We start from the raw sequence: 16,230 nt of genomic DNA on the forward strand, positions 1-16,230 counted from the left end.
TTTTTAACAAGCAATGGAATGTCAGATAAAGCTAACACATGAGACTGCTTCTAATAAAATCAGTAACAGTTCAGACATCCATAGTACGGTCCCTGATTTAATATCCAGAGTAAATAATTGTTTTAAAAGATTAAATTCTTTTTACACAGAATTTTAGTTTGAGGAAAATTGTGGACATGCTTGTGCGCTAATCATTCTTAACAAGCTGTCTGCTGTTAAATCCTGTTCCAGGATCAGAAATCGGGGCTTTTTGACTTTCTGCACATGAAATTACATTAAAGTGGTTTATTATTATTTCTGGTTTAGAGGGAAATCCAAAATTATATCATTAAGGCAGTGCAGGTTAAATGGATCCATGTTGCCAAGGAGCTGGGGTCCCCTTTGGAAAAAGACGTAGAGGGCTGTAGCTTCATGTGGATCCCAGAATTTCACCAGATGTTGGCTATGTTCTGTATCCTTTGACTGTGAAAACGTGGGAGGAGCTCCACAAAGCAATCCTAGATTTACTCATCCAGAGACAAATCATGTGGGATTTTCCTGTGACGGGTGGATCTTGGCCATATGCAGTTGATATTTTACATGTATGGTTTCCTTTCCTTACAGCTTGGATGTTTGACCTGAGTTCTTTTGCTTCCCTCTTGATCATACAAGCCAGTGGTAAAGTCCTTTAAGCTGTTTGCATTTCCTTTTTATCCAATCCATGAAATAGCACTGGCTCAGAAAAGCAAAATGTTCGGGCATATGTATCCATACACATTCTTTTATACTGCTAAAATCTAATCACCTGTACACTTCAGATTCACTATGTAACAGCGAAAGTCCTCTCTTTACAAATAAAAATTGCCGGTAAGCTAAAATATTTATGGCTGTAGCTTCAACCCCTTGCCTATGCAGAAGTTTAACAGCGATGTAGCAGTCACTCTGGGAAGTAATATCTCAGTCAAAACTGTGCTGTTTGAAATAGAACTTTCAAAATATGGTCTGTCTCCATCTTCTCTACAGAAAGATACTGGCAACATCCCTCAGGGATTTTCCAGCATTTCTGCTAATTTTGTCATCTTTCAAACTCATGATCTCTGTTTGGTTGTTCAGATACCCTGCAATAAAAAAAGCAAAGCTTATGGAGTTGGAGGAAAATGTCAGTTTTAAGGCAGAACTAATTTTTGGCATAATTATAACAACTGTAATTAAGTGACAATTGTTAATTTTAATAAAATTACACAGACTAGTCATACCATTTGGCAGAAGTTGCCTTCCCCAAAACTTTGCTGTATTTCTCATAACTTTCCTTTATAGTGTCAGATAACGAGGGGAACTTCATAGAGCTCCATGGTTTTCATCCAACTCTAGCCTAGACATACAGAACGGCACTTTCCATTGTCAAAGCTAATAAAAAGAGCAGGCATAGAAGCGCCATGTACATGTGGGTGGCAATCATCAAATGCTTCACTAGTGCTCATTGTACTCGATTCAGCCAATTAAATACACTCATCTCGGGTGGCTAGACATAGTGGCCATGGTATGAGACTGCAGTCATATAAAAATGCTACAATTGAGGACTCGACTTCTGCTCTCAGGTTCTCTCAACGCTTTTTTTAAATAGCAGCTGCAAGTAGTGACCGTACAAAAGTCTCTCTGCAACATTTTTTTATCCAGCATATTGAGATATTTGCTGCTGTTCACTAATGCAGGGTAATGATTATCAAAAGGAATTAACTAAAAAATATAGAATGGTGTTAGGCTTATCTTATTTTGTGCTTTTTCCTATAAAAGGAACACAGCCTGCCCCGGGGATGGAGCTGGCTCCTGTGTTAGGAAGGCAGGATAACGGACCCACTGAAGGTAGGGCAGTGGAGTGGGATCTCCAGTGAACTCGGGGATAGGGCATCAGCCTCTGGAGCACAGAGAGGTGGGTTGGTCCCACCCACCTCCACCCACTCAGGCAGCAGCTGAGCAGCCAACAGTGAGTGCAATTAAGTTTACCAAAATACCTGTTTAAATAATCATTTTGTCTTAGTGTGAGCTAGTAATATGTGGAAGTAGGTCCATGGAGTACAAATTATAATGGAATTATCCCAATCCTTGAAGAAATATTGCTGATTGAGAGGGAAATTCCTCAAATTTTGCCAAAATGGAACATAGATTTGTATTCTCTCTATTTCTGTTGTTGTATCTTAGGGTGACAGTGATCTATTGAACATGTGTTTAAAACAAGAGATTTGTGTGAGGCTCTTTTTTCTTTTTTTGTTGTTTTAAAGCAATTCTAGACGCACAGTATTTCCAAAAGTTAAAGATTTTATTTAAAATTTTCACCTTCAAAACAAATATCTCTTTCTTTCTCTAACAGAGGAGGTATTTCTATTAACATGAATAAAAGCAAACCAAGTTTATTTATTGTAACATCTCTCCAGAGCACTGGGAAAACTGATAATGCATTGAAAAGATGTTTCCCTTCCATAATGTGAGAGAGAAAAGAGGTGAAACTACATTATTTTTCCTATTACACCTTCCAGTTGATCTGCAGTTAACAAACACTTGCAACTTAAGTAGACCGCTACTTATGGTGCAAGGTAGCAAAATGTTAAGAAAAGGTACTACAGGACTCCTAGCAGGACTCCAGCGGACAGTTCACTTTTCTGCTCAGCAGGGGGATGTTGATTTTTTCATGGCATTTCTTGTTCAGCATATGCCTGTACATTTGAAAAGTAAGAAGCAATTGCAAGTAAAGCTGTATATGTAAAGCAGGACAAGAATCTTTTGATCTCTGCTTTTCCTTCTAACTATTGATACATAATATGTGACTAATACAGCAGGGTTACCGAGCACTGTATACATGAGTATGTGGAACTGCAAAAGCCTGTTCTCTAGAAAAGGCACTCTCACCTGTGGTTTCAAACGATGGAAAAACTTTACAAAGGATGAGAGTATGAGTTGAACACTTCATAGCCAATCAAGCATGATGGAGTGGGCCTGTGCCCTGACCTATTCATTTGCTTTGGGAAACAATTTCACTTCTCTAAGGGAAGAAAAAGTGGGGCTAGATTTCCTTGCTCCTGCAGGAGGGAGCTCAGAGAGGTGGAACCATTCTACTTTGAGGTTCATCCTCTTGGGGAAAAAGTTGCCGTGGATTTCACAGGACAGTCCCTCGTCCTCATGGAGCCTGATATGCAAGGAGCCTTCCTGGAAAAATGTCTCTCTCCCCCCTCCTACTCCACACAGTTGCTGAAGTAGCCCAGAGGGCAGTAAATACAACTAAAGGATGTGTTGACTCCATACTGGACTTCCATGCAGAAATCTGGCCCTTCTACAGCAGATAGTGCATGGGCAAGGCACCCTGATATCTCCACAGAGCACCTTCCTCTCAGATTTGTACAGAGGGGCATCTATAGAGAGTAAAGGCAGAGGGGGTAGTGAGATTGTAGACACATTACTCCTTGTTGTAAGAAGGAGTGCCACACATAGAGGAGTTGCTCCAGCCTTAACTTATTATGAAAAATGTTTTTAAAGAATCTTTTTAAACACTGAAATGGCAGCTATTCTAGCCCTGATTTCCAGGCAGTTTACTGTCACATTAATTTTCTACTGCTGAACAAATAGTAGAATAGTGCATGTCTTAAATGGCCTTCTGCTTTATGCACAATATAAACCTCAAGTTGCATTTGTTCTGGTAAGTGAGATGGATTTAGTTCCCAAAGCCCTCTGGTCATGTTTAATTTAACCTAAGAAGGATAAATGATCCATTCTTCCACTGTATTTTTCATTTGCTTTTTTCCTAAAACCCTTGCTGTAAATTATCCACCCTCCAAAAATGATGGAACAGACTGACATTTTTAAAAAGGCATTTGCATAATAAAGAGAAACTTCTTAATGTTGTTACCAGGAAGTCTGCATCTGCAGCTAGACAATTATTCAAGAGAAAAGCTGGTAAGAAAAACTTTCTATGAGTAACTGGAGATGACTGAAATTCTCAGGCTTCTGACAATCTGAAAGAGGCAGAATTTTCTCTCAAACTAAACAGTTAATTCAGGGATCAAAAAAATGTGTTTCATAATACAATCAATGTTATTCATGTTAGCATACAAAATTTACATTCAAAGCCAAGTTGAATCAAAACCAAGAAGCCTTCTTGCTTATTTATATCATTTCATGTTCTAGCAAATATGTAAACTTAGTAATATATACAAATGAAAAATTAATTACAAAGATATATTATAAGCCATATGTTGGAGAAAAGTTTTGTAAAGGCGGGTTTGATTTTTTTTGTGTGCGCCAGATTTTCACCCAGATTCCAAATCTTTAGGGATCACATGTAACATTTAAATGCTCTGGTCCTTCGCTCTGCTTTAACAGCATTGAAACATCATCGCCCTAAGTGTGCAAACAGAAAGACATCAAAGAAGAAATGGTTTTGCTGAAGCTCCAGAATGTACTCCATTTTCAGAAACTGATTTGGCTTGGTGCAAGGCAGCTTGAATTCTGAAATGTGTTCTTGTTTCCATGGAGTAATTCTTGTAATTTTGTCTAAAACAAAAACAGATCCATTCTGAGCATTGCATTATCATTAAACAGTTTCTAGTTATTTGCACTACACAAAACAATTACAGACACCAGAAAGCCTTTCTTCACAGTCTCCTTTGTTGCCATCTCTACAATATAAGGCCATATGTGCTTTGCAGAACAATGCAGCTCTTTGTTCTTTTATTTGTAGTTCTAGTGTCTGGCAATTACAAGGGAAAATATAGCTTAATAAGAAATTGAATCTGTTCCACGCCTTCAGAATGCTGAGTCCATATTCAATATCCATGCTGTCAACTTAATTTATTCCCAGAAATTAGATTTTATTTTTTAAATCGGTTTGATTGAACTTTACTGTTAATACAGTCATCTTCATGGGATTTCTCTCCCTCCCAATTTTAACAATTGTAGGGTGAGGCGAGGCCAAATATTTAACCCTTTTTGCTGTCACCATGGCAGTCCAGCATCGTACAGTGTGAAAGTGAGTTCAGTGATCACAGGTAAGAGGGAAGGAATTTTTTAAATCAGATTTTCTTCCTTTTACTTTTAAAAACATAGCATAATGCAGGGAAAGGACGCTCTTTAAAGTGCTTAAATTTTCACATGTAAACCATGGGACAAGTGGTGGGTGTGTTTTCAGTTCTACAGTTTTTCTGGATGCTTCAAGTTCTTGTCTTCAACTTCTTATTTTGTAAATTCAGCGAAGAATTTAGTAAACAAACAAAAGGCTACAAGGGAGCTGAAACATCCACGAGAGAAACTGCTGCCAGAAACATTTCTCTCTCTCAGCATGGAGGCTACTCAGAGGAAAAACATGTCATTCTCTGACCCTAAACCACAAGAGCAAACCAAACCATTGTACAGTTGAAGTAATACAAAGTTACATGGCCAAAGATGAAGCAAAGAAGAAGGAAAGCTGCAGACCACTCAGCCTGTATAATTACTTAACCCTTGCACTCCCTTTTTTCAAAAAAATAAAAAACCTTGTAAAACATGCTGCAGAGAAAGTGAACCAAGATGAAGCTCTGGTTGAACAGAAATGTTTTAAGACACGTTGAAAGGATAAAAGGGAGTAAATCAAGCCCCTTTGCCTAAGACAAGCATATTGGCAGCAGCAGTGCAGTGTGAACAGTGGGCAGGGTGATGAGTGGACCAGCTGATCCAGGGCTGTGGGAAGAGGCTCAGAGGAGGGGCTGGGCTGGACCACCTTCCACAGCATGTGGGGAGGGGAGGAGGAAAAGAAAGGATTCTATCCTCCATGGCATTCAGCTTCATTCATATCACTCATGAGAGTACGTGGCCTAGAAATGTGGCAGTTTCTGTGAGAGAGCGATGGACTCCAAACCTACCATTCTGCTGCTTAGGTTAACAATTTAACAACTAACACAAGCAGCTACCTGAAGAATGCTGCTGGAGAGTTTCTTGTGACCATTTCCATTTATGTTCTTCCTCTGACTTTGCTGATCTCAAACTCCTAGTTGTTTTTTTACATTATCCAGATGCTCCCTTATCCCTACCAAATCTCATTTTCTCTGCAGCGGATTAAAATATTGCTTGTAGCATATGTCAAAAGAAATGCAAGCACTTCTGTTTACATCCAAACCAACAATGTGTATCATTTCAGTCCATTTGCTCCCCTACTGCCAAGATATTCAAACCAGCAGTAGGATATGGATGTAGATCACACAGAACTAAACACCATATGATAGGCACTATGTGCTTGTCTCTAGCCTTGGGATTTACAAACATGACTCTCAGAAGGGTAGCTGAGTTAGGGTACGTCTAAACTACTCCCCTCTGTCAGCAGACGGATGTAAATTAGACTAATTGAAAGTGCAAATGAAGCCGGGATTTAAATATCCCGTGCTTCATTTGCATAATGGTGGCCGCTGCTTTTTTCGAAACAGGGCTTTTCGAAAAAACGGCAGTTTAGACTGGGCATTTTCGACAGACATGCCCCTTTTCGAAAGATCCTGTACTCCTCAAAACATGCTGGGGTTTTTTCCCCAAAAAGTCCTGTTTTGAAAAAAAGCAGCGGCTGCCATTATGCAAATGAAGCATGGGATATTTAAATCCTGGCTTCATTTGCGCTTTTAATACGTCTAATTTACATCCTTCTGCCGACAGGGGTGTAGTTTAGACACATCCTTAGTCTTTAACTTTAAAAACAGTGAGTTAGTCCTATGGCACCTTAAACACTAACAAAATATATATGAAGTATCATGAACTTGTCTGGGTAAATATGATACTACTGTTTATTTTTGTTAGTCTTTAAGGTGCCACAGGACGACTGGTTATTTTTAAGCGAGAGTCTGTTGTCTTTACACAACCAGCAATGCCCCTCTGCCATGTATATTGGCCATACTGGACAGTCTCTACGCCAAAAGATTAATGGCCACAAATCAGATATTCGAAATAGTAACACTCAGAAACCTGTTGGGGAACATCTTCCCTTGCCTGGGAACTCATTAATGAATCTCAAAGTGACTATCCTCTTACAAAGCAATTTAAAAAACCAGCTGGAGAGAGAGAAGCTGCGGAACTTGCCTTCATTTGCAAATCTGACAGCTTTAATCAAGGTGTGAACAAAGGCCTGAACAGGATGGGCCACTATATTCAACACCTTAATGACATCAAAAGCTAAGTACATGGCACTTGCAGCCCACTCTACTAGCCTCCTTTAGCACTGACACTCTTAATTGACAAGATTTTCCCCCCTTTTCTTTCCCTCCCCATGCCATTTTTTCCTGCTATTTATTTGTACCTCTGAGCCTCTTGCTCCATTCATCTAAAGAAGTGGGTTGTGCCCACAATGGTCCATGAGACCATCTACATTTTTTGTTAGTCTCTAAGGTGTGGTAGGATCATTCATTATTTTTTAAGTTTTTACACAACCTGTTCTCCCTCTAGTGGTTAAGGAAAATCTTGCGGTTCTAAACTGGGCATTCAGAAAACCCATGCATCTCCAGTGGTTAAATACTTACAGTGACTTGATCTTACCATGATAATTACTCTGTCATCCCTAAAAAATAAATATGTAAGGAACTGACCAAAAAATGTTTTTTTACACACAAGTACTCTATGGTTTATTGATCTGAGGAAGTGGGTCTGGCCCATGAAAGCTCATCGCCTAATAAACCATCTTGTTAGTCTTTAAAGTGCTACATAGTTCTGTCTTTTGTTTTAGCTAGACCAGACTAACACGGCTACATCTCTATCACTAAGTATTCTGTGGGTACATCTAGACTACATGGCTCTGTCGACGGAGCCATGTAAAATAGTTTACTCGGCATAGTCAATGAAGCGGGGATTTAAATAATCCCCGCTTCATTAAAATAAAAATGGCTGCCGCGCTGTGCCGACAATCAGCTGAACCAGCACAGCGTGGCAGTCTATACGTGGCGCAGTCGACAAGGGAAGCCTTTGTCGACTGCTCCGGTATGCCTCGTGAAACGAGGTTTACTGGAGTGGTTGACAAGGGAAGCCTTTCACGAGGCATTCCGGAGCGGTTGACAAAGGCTTCCCTTGTTGACTGCGCTGCGTCTAGACTGCCGTGCTGTGCTGGATCAGCTGATCGTCAGCACAGCATGGCGGCCATCTTTATTTTAACGAAGTGGGGATTATTTAAATCCCCGCTTCATTGACTATGCCAAGTAAACTATTTTACATGGCTCCGTCGACGGAGCCATGTGGTCTAGGTGTACCCTGTGTGAGACAGGGAGTTATTTTAGAAATCTTTGGGATAAAGGAGTTATTTCAGATGGCAGGCTGATCAGCAGCTGGGGGATTTATTGGAGTACAGTGGAGTAGCCATATCTGATCCATAGTAAAGGTAGAAGCCAGCTTTCCCTTGTAAGTGTCCCTGTGGGGCAAAGCAGCATAAAAACTGAGCATTTTGCAGGAATATGCTGCTCACAAAAGACTCTAGAAAGAGTTAAGAGCTGCTTATTTCTCCCACCTGGCTGAATCAAGTCATCCTTTGCTTTTTGTTTTGGTGGCTTGTTTGTTTGACCAGGCTGACAAAAGTCCCAGAACTAACTGTCATACACTAGGCCAGAGTAGAACCACGCTTTGTGCTTCACAAAGCGGCAGGATGCACTATTTCTCTCTTCACCCATTCCCCCCTGTGCTTACGCAAATAATGTTTTAAATAATGAGTAACCTTTTCTAAATGTTCACTAACCTGCTGTTCCTGATTTCAGGTTGTGCTGCCCTAGCTGCGGGCTCAAGCCCGGAGGTGAGAGCTGGGGAGCATGCAACCTGACGTGGCAGGGCACTGCAGCAAGGGAGGAGGCACTGGGCAGAGGGAGGAACTGGCTGGATCCCTCAACGCTTTATTTCCAGACTATTTTTAAGTGCACAGTTGTTCAAAGAAATGGAAGAGGGTGTCCCTTTTGGTAGGTGCTAAACGAATGCCATCAAATCACTTTCAACCAGCTGAGTGTGGAATGAAGTCTTTCTTATTTAGAGACTGTGTTGTCTGGGGTCAGAGGCACTGGGGAGAGAGAAGTCAGGATGTCCTGCATTTTAATTTTAGCTGCAGGTAATCTTGGCCAGGCAACTTCTCCCTTCATCCTTATTAGTAAAGTGGGATAACACCTAGGTAGCCCACAAGAGTAGCTAGTGGATTACTTAGGAAATGTTTACCCAGCATGATCCATAGTATACAATACTATTTTTTTCAGGAAGAAACTCTGGCCCAATACAGCGCTGAGAATGGTGCAGAGAAAGAATGATAAATCTATTATGAAGCAAGTACACTATCAGGCTACGTCTACTCTGGCAGCTTCTTGCACAAGAACAGCTATTCTTGCGCAAAAACTTGCCAGATGTCCACACTGCACGTGCGTTCTTGCGCAAGTAAATTTACAGTCTAGCGTCGGAAAACAGGGCTTCTTCCGGAAGAGTTACTCCTCTCCCCATGAGGAATAAGCCCTCTTGCGCAAGAGGGCAGTGTAGACAGGCAACATGAATTTCTTGCGCAAGGAACACTTATGGCTAAAATGGCCAGCAGAGCTTTCTTGCTCAAGAGAGCGTACACACTCCCATAGACGCTCTTGCGCAAAAGCACATGCCGGTTTAGACACGCTCTTGTGGAAGACTTTTTGTGCAAGAACTCTTCCGCAAAACAGTTCTTGCGCAAGAAGCTGCCAGTGTAGATGTAGCCGCAGGGTACTTGATATGTTCTTGATAAATCTAATTGATTGAAAATTAGTAAGAATCAAAAAATAGTATGGGAAAGTGAAACATTCCTGCTATTTTTCAGATACAGTTAAAGTAATGCAAATGAAGTAACTAAATACAACCTGAAAACCATTTTTATTACATTCACTTAAATTAAGTAAAATAAAAGATCATTGCTGGCCAGAAATCACATTTCTGACATACCACAGATTCTTGACTACACCTAATGTATCCCCATGAAAAGCTAAATAGCCTGAAGAGGCAGTTACTTCTTGTTATTTAGGAGTGAATTTTAGTGGGACATCATGATCAGGAGTTGCTGAACCGCGGCGAGCCCCGCTCACCAGCCGCGCTGTCCGGCGATCTGCGCATGTGCAGATCATTCTACGCATGCGCAGATCGCCCGAACCCGGCTCTTCCGCGTTGCAATCTACTCGCCATGGGCTTGATCTTTAAACTGATTTTATTCAGTAGATAAAGCAGGAGTTTTCCTGTAAGTAAAATGTGTGTGTGGTGCATTAAAGAGCGGCATGGTTCAGCAAATAGTACATTGGATTGGGATTTAGAACATAAGGATTCTATTCCCAGCTCTCTCACTGACCTTTTGTGAGACCTTTGGGAAGTTGACTGCCTTTGTGTGCCTCAATTTCCCCATCCTCCAGCCTTTGTTTAAAATGTAAGATCTTTTTTACAGTTTCTTACTGTGTGTTTGTATAGTGTCTACCACAAAGGGAGGAGGGGGCTAGCACCAACCCTTACTACTATAATACTAACAATAAAAAAAGTATCCACTACATTAATCAATGATCACTGCCTTGCCCCATACATTTTAGTAAAATGCCTTAAAGTGACCAGATAGTGAACTAAGCAAGTATTTAGTTGTCTTACTTTGCTCTTTCCAGTAACTTCAGTCCTTCTTCTCTTCTGCCATGGTCCATGTATAGCACAGCAAGTTCAAGCAGGGCATTTGGAATTAAATAATGATCATACTTTATCTTCCTCTCACTGCAAAAAAAGGGAAAAATATCAGCACCAGGTTTTCATGCTACAATTTTTTCTCTTCTAGCTACAAACATATAGGTCAGCTGAGGGTAGGAGAGCAATGCTTACTCTTCAGGTGCTCTAACCTAGACTACCTCTAGGTTATTTGAGAAGTGCATTTGCATGGCTATACACAACCATCTTTTGCAGCGTGTTATTGACCAGGTTCATCAGTTTCTTATTAGGGGAGGAACAACAAAAGATGGCAGTGCTCTAAGTGCCGCCCCGTTGCACTGCCAAAATTGAGATGCCATTCTCTATAGATTGTGCAGTTATTTCAAATCAGATTGTTCTGTCAACTTTGAGTTTAGCTCCCACTTGGCTGGGTTTCAGTATACACATGGGCTCTGATAGGTTCCTCAGGCTTGGCTTTTTTATGGGGCTGGGCGGGGAAGGGAGAAAATAATTGATAGTATCTCCTAAGTGTCACCCACTTGTGGAACCAAAGTGAGAAGCTAGGCAGAGTAAGGCTCGGACTACCCAGCATTTTTGTCAGTGTACTGTATCTTAGGAGTGTGCAAAAAAAACCCTCTAAGGGTATGTCTACACAGCAAAGTTATTTCGGAATAATAACCATTATTCCGAAATAACAATGCGAGTGTCTACACGTCAGTTCTGTTATTTCAAAATAATTGCGAAATAATAGGCGGCTTATTCCGACTTCTCTAAACCCGATTCTACGAAGAACAACATCTATTCCGAAATAGCTATTTCAAAATAAGGTGTGTGTAGACGCTCCACTTCTGCTATTTCGAAATAGCCCCTCACCAGGCCATTCTAAGTTATTCCTCCTGGGGCTTCAAATCGAGATAGCATGTCTACATTAGGGAAGCCTGCCTCAGACTAATTTTGAGTCTTCCCTGCAGTGTAGATGAGCTATTTCAAAATAAGCTATTTCGGAATAACTTTTCCAGAATAGCTTATTCCGAAATAACCGTGCAGTGTAGACGTAGCCTAAGCGACGTTAATTACATCGACAGAAGCGCTGGTGTGGACAGGTCTATGTCCACGGGAGACATTCTTCCACCAAATTAGTTAATGATGCTCGCTGGAGGTGGATTATGATTCAGTGAAAGAGCTCTGTCCAGTTGAGATACGGCGGCCACATGAGTGATTTTCAAGCATCACACTGTTAGCTCACTAGTGTAGATGTGGCCTAAATTGTGCCATCTGTGACTCTTCCCTCTCCCTGTACATGAGGAATGAAATAGTTAACAAGGTTGGTATTTAAAAACATCATCACTGGGCACGTGAATTAATAAAATGAATGGAGCAGATCACACCTCTCCAAGCTATTGTTCCAGGCTTTGTACAGACTCCTTTTAGATTTTTCTTAGCAGAAAAAGCTAGCCTGTGTTCTGAACTCACGTTTGCTAACTCAAGGTAAAATCCCAGCGAAGACATGGCAGCTTGTAAGTTTTCACATGAAGTTAATCAGTTGCATTAAACCCTACCAGGGAGCCTAAGCTTTAACTCAACCTCCTAAGATGTGAAAACTACAAGCTACCTTGTGTTTGCTAGCCTTTTATCACATATTATCTGACACACAGTAGAACACAGTCTTCCCCCCCCCCCCACACCTTAGTGAAGACAAAGCTTTATGCATTTTAAAACTTGGGTTTAGAATTCAATTATTTTTGCAAGGCAAAGGGCAAGGGTTTGCTTTGTTCAGAAGGTCCACAATGGGCCAGTGTCCTCTGAAAACAAAACCCTAACTCACTCCCACTGCACATATAGAGCCAAATTCTTAGGCTCTGTCTGCATTAAGAAAACATGCCACCATTGTGATTACATCAGCATAGCCACTTTGGTATGTTACCAGCTCAAGCTGTGCCAGTGCAGTACATTTATGTGAAGCATCTATGCGAATGTAACTAAATTAATATAGTTACATCAGTGCTAATGTCCTTACTGTAAAAGAGGCCTTAGCGAACAGAGGAGCAATTTGAGGGTGTAATTTAACTACATGGGAAAGCTTCACTTAGATAGTATGTAATTTATAATAAGGTTTCCCTAGCCAGTTTTACAGTGACTTGACAGAGGCATATTAAGATCCCAGTTCTGCAATTTCTTCCATGGAGGCAGCCATCTCCAACTACTTCCACTGTGCACGGGGGCTCTGCGCACAGAACAAATTCCAGGATCAAGATGTAAGACAGCCACAGATGGCCTAGAAATTATTTTGGTTCTAAATTTACACACATGCAAACATAAAGGGTTCTAATAGAAGAGCTCAGAGAATCTTAATTATGCCAGCGCAAATACTTTTGAATGATACGATTAACACTTGTCCTCTCCAACTGCTCGTTTAGAGTTCCTCTTACAGAACACCCCCAAATAATCTCTTAATCAGCTGAATTAAAATAAGGTTCTCTGAAAAATGAATAAAAATAGACCGTGTGTGGTGGGGAGGAGGGGGAAATCACATTTATTGTATTTCAGTTATTCTTTATCAAACATGCTCTTTTACACTTAAGGTGTTTTTGTTTTGTTTTGTTTTTAACTTCCAGCCTTGCAAACTGAACCAGTGCAGTTCAAGTCAATCTGGGTTCATTTCATGCATCATCCACAAAGGCTGTGAAGATCAAAAAGAATTCCCTGAGCAACTCTTGTGCATCCTCATCATCTGCAATAGATTTCTTGTAATTTGAATTTAGTGGAAGATTCTGGTGTATGCATGTGCGCCGCACACACTCATACACATACACAAAATCCAGTTTGCACTCTTTCTTAATTGTGACAGATCTCAGAGGAATAGCCATGTTAGTCTGTATCCACAAAAACAATGAGGAGTCCTGTGCCACCTTAAAGACTAAGGGTATGTCTACACTAGCCACCCTAGTTTGAACTAGGGTAGCTAACGTAGTCATTCAAACTTGCAAATGAAGCCCGGGATTAAAATATCCCGGGCTTTATTTGCATGTTCCCGGGCGCTACCATTTTTGAATGCCCAGTAGTTCGAACTCCCTGCTTCATTGCAGGAGGAGTAACGGTAGTTCGAATTAGGAGCTTTAATTCGAACTACCTAGCCTGTGCTGCATGTAGCCGTGGGCAGGGAGTTCGAACTACCGGGCATTTAAAAATGGCAGCGCCCGGGAACATGCAAATAAAGCCCGGGATATTTTAATCCCAGGTTTCATTTGCAAGTTCGAATGACTACATTAGCCACCCTAGTTCGAACTAGGATGGCAGTGTAGACATACCCTAACCGATTTATTTGAGCATTAGCTTTTGTGGGCAAACACCCACTCCATGAGATGCATTTGAGGAAGTGGGTTTTTGCCCATGAAAGCTTATTCCCGGATAAATCTTTAAGGTGCCACAGAACTCCTTGTTTTCTCTCTCAATTGTGTTGATTCTGTAGGGCTGGCAAAAGCAGAAAGCAGTGTAAAAAGTGCTTTGGTCCCTAATGTTTATGCATGGATCGTAAATTTGCTGAGTAAAATGGTACCCATGTTACATAGCCATTTTTGAGCCCTACTTAAAGGACTTGACTGCTTGACAGTGCTACTTACACTCAGCATTTCTTGAGTTCTCCTGTGTGTTAAATATGGAAACTTACTGTAAATAGATGTAAGTGAAATGATGTTCTGCCTCAGAAATCTTGCCCAAGTGCTTCAGACACAAGCCTTTTAACAACTTTATCAAACATTGGTCATCTGCTAGCATTTCCGTAGCTGCAAGACAAAGCAAGTTTGATCATTTTTGCATTTTGAAATAACTGTCCCTTAAAAAATTTTCAACACAGCTGTTCCAAAACTACTTAGCAGGCACATTTTCAAAATCTCTTTGCAACAGTTGAAATTTTCATTGCATTTTTTTTTATTTGTTTTGCCTTATTGTCCCATTCAGACTAGCTGAATTCTGCACACTTGCTGTAATAGCTGCTGCCCTTTGGCGTTTACAGTGTAAGACCCTGATTGGCAGTAGGTGATGCACTAGAACCTTTGCACTCTGACAGACATTCATGGAGTGTACACTACCTTATTTCAGTGCAATCACTAAGGCTGCCTACATGACCTGTTGGGGACCTCGCTTAAGAGAAAATGCAGAAGTAGCTGTTTAAAAAGCAAAGTCATTTCCCATGGGTAAAAGAGGGGAAGGTAAAAATGACATACTCATGTTGTTCCAGACAAGCTATGGGCACAGTTAAGTGGGTTAGAGCCCGCAACATTGTTTTTTCTTCCACTAAGAAAAATCAAATGTATATCAGCAAACCCTACTGCCCATCTATTCTGTGAACGCATTTACATGTATGTACTTTTAAAGATGATTAATGTACACCACCACTGATACACACTTTGTATAGACTAATCACTTAGGGCCTGATCCTGGAAATACTTATTCACGTGAGAATTTTAGTTGCATGAATACTTCCATTAACTTCAATGGATTTCTTACAGCATATAACATCAGTACATATATGTTTGCAGGATTAGGCCTGTACCGTATTAGATTCTTGCCCCAAGGATTTCAGTCCAACTTGGTCTCTGTGTGTTGATATTTAAATGGATATTGACAACTGAAATCATACTTTTGTACAACCAATAATTGCTAATTAATTATAACACCTAAAGGAATTAGAGAAAAAAAACTGCTTTTAGTCTACACTTTTCATTTAAAATGTACAGCACTTTTCTGCCAGTATCCTCAGGGCCCTTTACAATCATCAATGAGTCAAATAAACTCCGCAAGGAAATATGCTTGTTTTGCAAACTGGAACATGCCGACCCATGACAAAGTTGCAGAGTCAGTGACCAAGGCAGCAAGTGTCCTCCGACCATTATACCAGACTCCCTTCCCTCAACTAAAACATTTCTGCCGTTTGCCTTTTTCAGAGTTTAAAAGGGGACAAACTTGCCTGATACCTCAAGCAACTCATCTGCCTCTGAGACGGATATAAAAGTTCAGTTTTCAATGTTCTAGGCTGAATTACTAGCTTTGCTAGATGTTCACTGCAGGATAGCCACCAGCTGGTGACTATGTCCAAAGGAGCGAGGAAGATTCCTCTCGGCCTATGGTGAGACTAGTGATGAACATTACTAAGTAACTGAATGACACTGACTGGACAAGCAAGAACATTAACAGCATTTTTCAGAGAACTGAACTTGTTCACTGACTGGAGACTAGCTGTGGCAACGTACAGTATATATGCAGGGAAGACTGGTTCTAGAAATGTTTTCACGGTGTTGCTTTGACCATGACACTATTGTCATGGTAAGGTGTGACATTAATGAAAGGTTTGTAGTGCAGGGAAAATTGCAGGAGGGTAGCTGTGCGGACCAGGGGAACCACTGCTGGATGGGGGAAGACCAAAATAATGGAGTGGGGGGAAAACCCCAGCAATTCTATGCTGTCATGTCTGTCTAGTTAACACACTGACATCAGGCATGGTATAAAACTCTGGTCTAATTTAATACCATCCCTTTCTTATGCTTCTGCATTCTGCACAGCTAACACACAGATATCAGTGAACACTCCAGATTGCGT

General features: G+C 40.8%; 1 protein-coding gene across 1 annotated transcript in view; it reads right to left on the bottom strand.

The window, feature by feature from the left end:
- Positions 1-573: 573 nt before the first annotated feature.
- The window catches only part of TTC39A (tetratricopeptide repeat domain 39A), an 84,303-nt gene continuing 68,646 nt past the window's right edge, over positions 574-16,230 (bottom strand). Inside the window, exons 16-18 of the mRNA XM_006126422.5 lie at positions 14,303-14,417; positions 10,588-10,704; positions 574-4,521 (exon numbers count right to left, since the gene is read on the bottom strand). Of these exons, the coding sequence (XP_006126484.2) occupies positions 4,392-4,521; positions 10,588-10,704; positions 14,303-14,417 (362 nt within the window). The 3' untranslated portion in view covers positions 574-4,391. The remainder of the gene's footprint in view (positions 4,522-10,587; positions 10,705-14,302; positions 14,418-16,230) is intronic.

This window comes from Pelodiscus sinensis, chromosome 9 (assembly GCF_052426305.1).
Source record: "Pelodiscus sinensis isolate ZL-2025 chromosome 9, ASM5242630v1, whole genome shotgun sequence".
In the NCBI taxonomy this organism is placed as follows: domain Eukaryota; kingdom Metazoa; phylum Chordata; order Testudines; family Trionychidae; genus Pelodiscus; species Pelodiscus sinensis.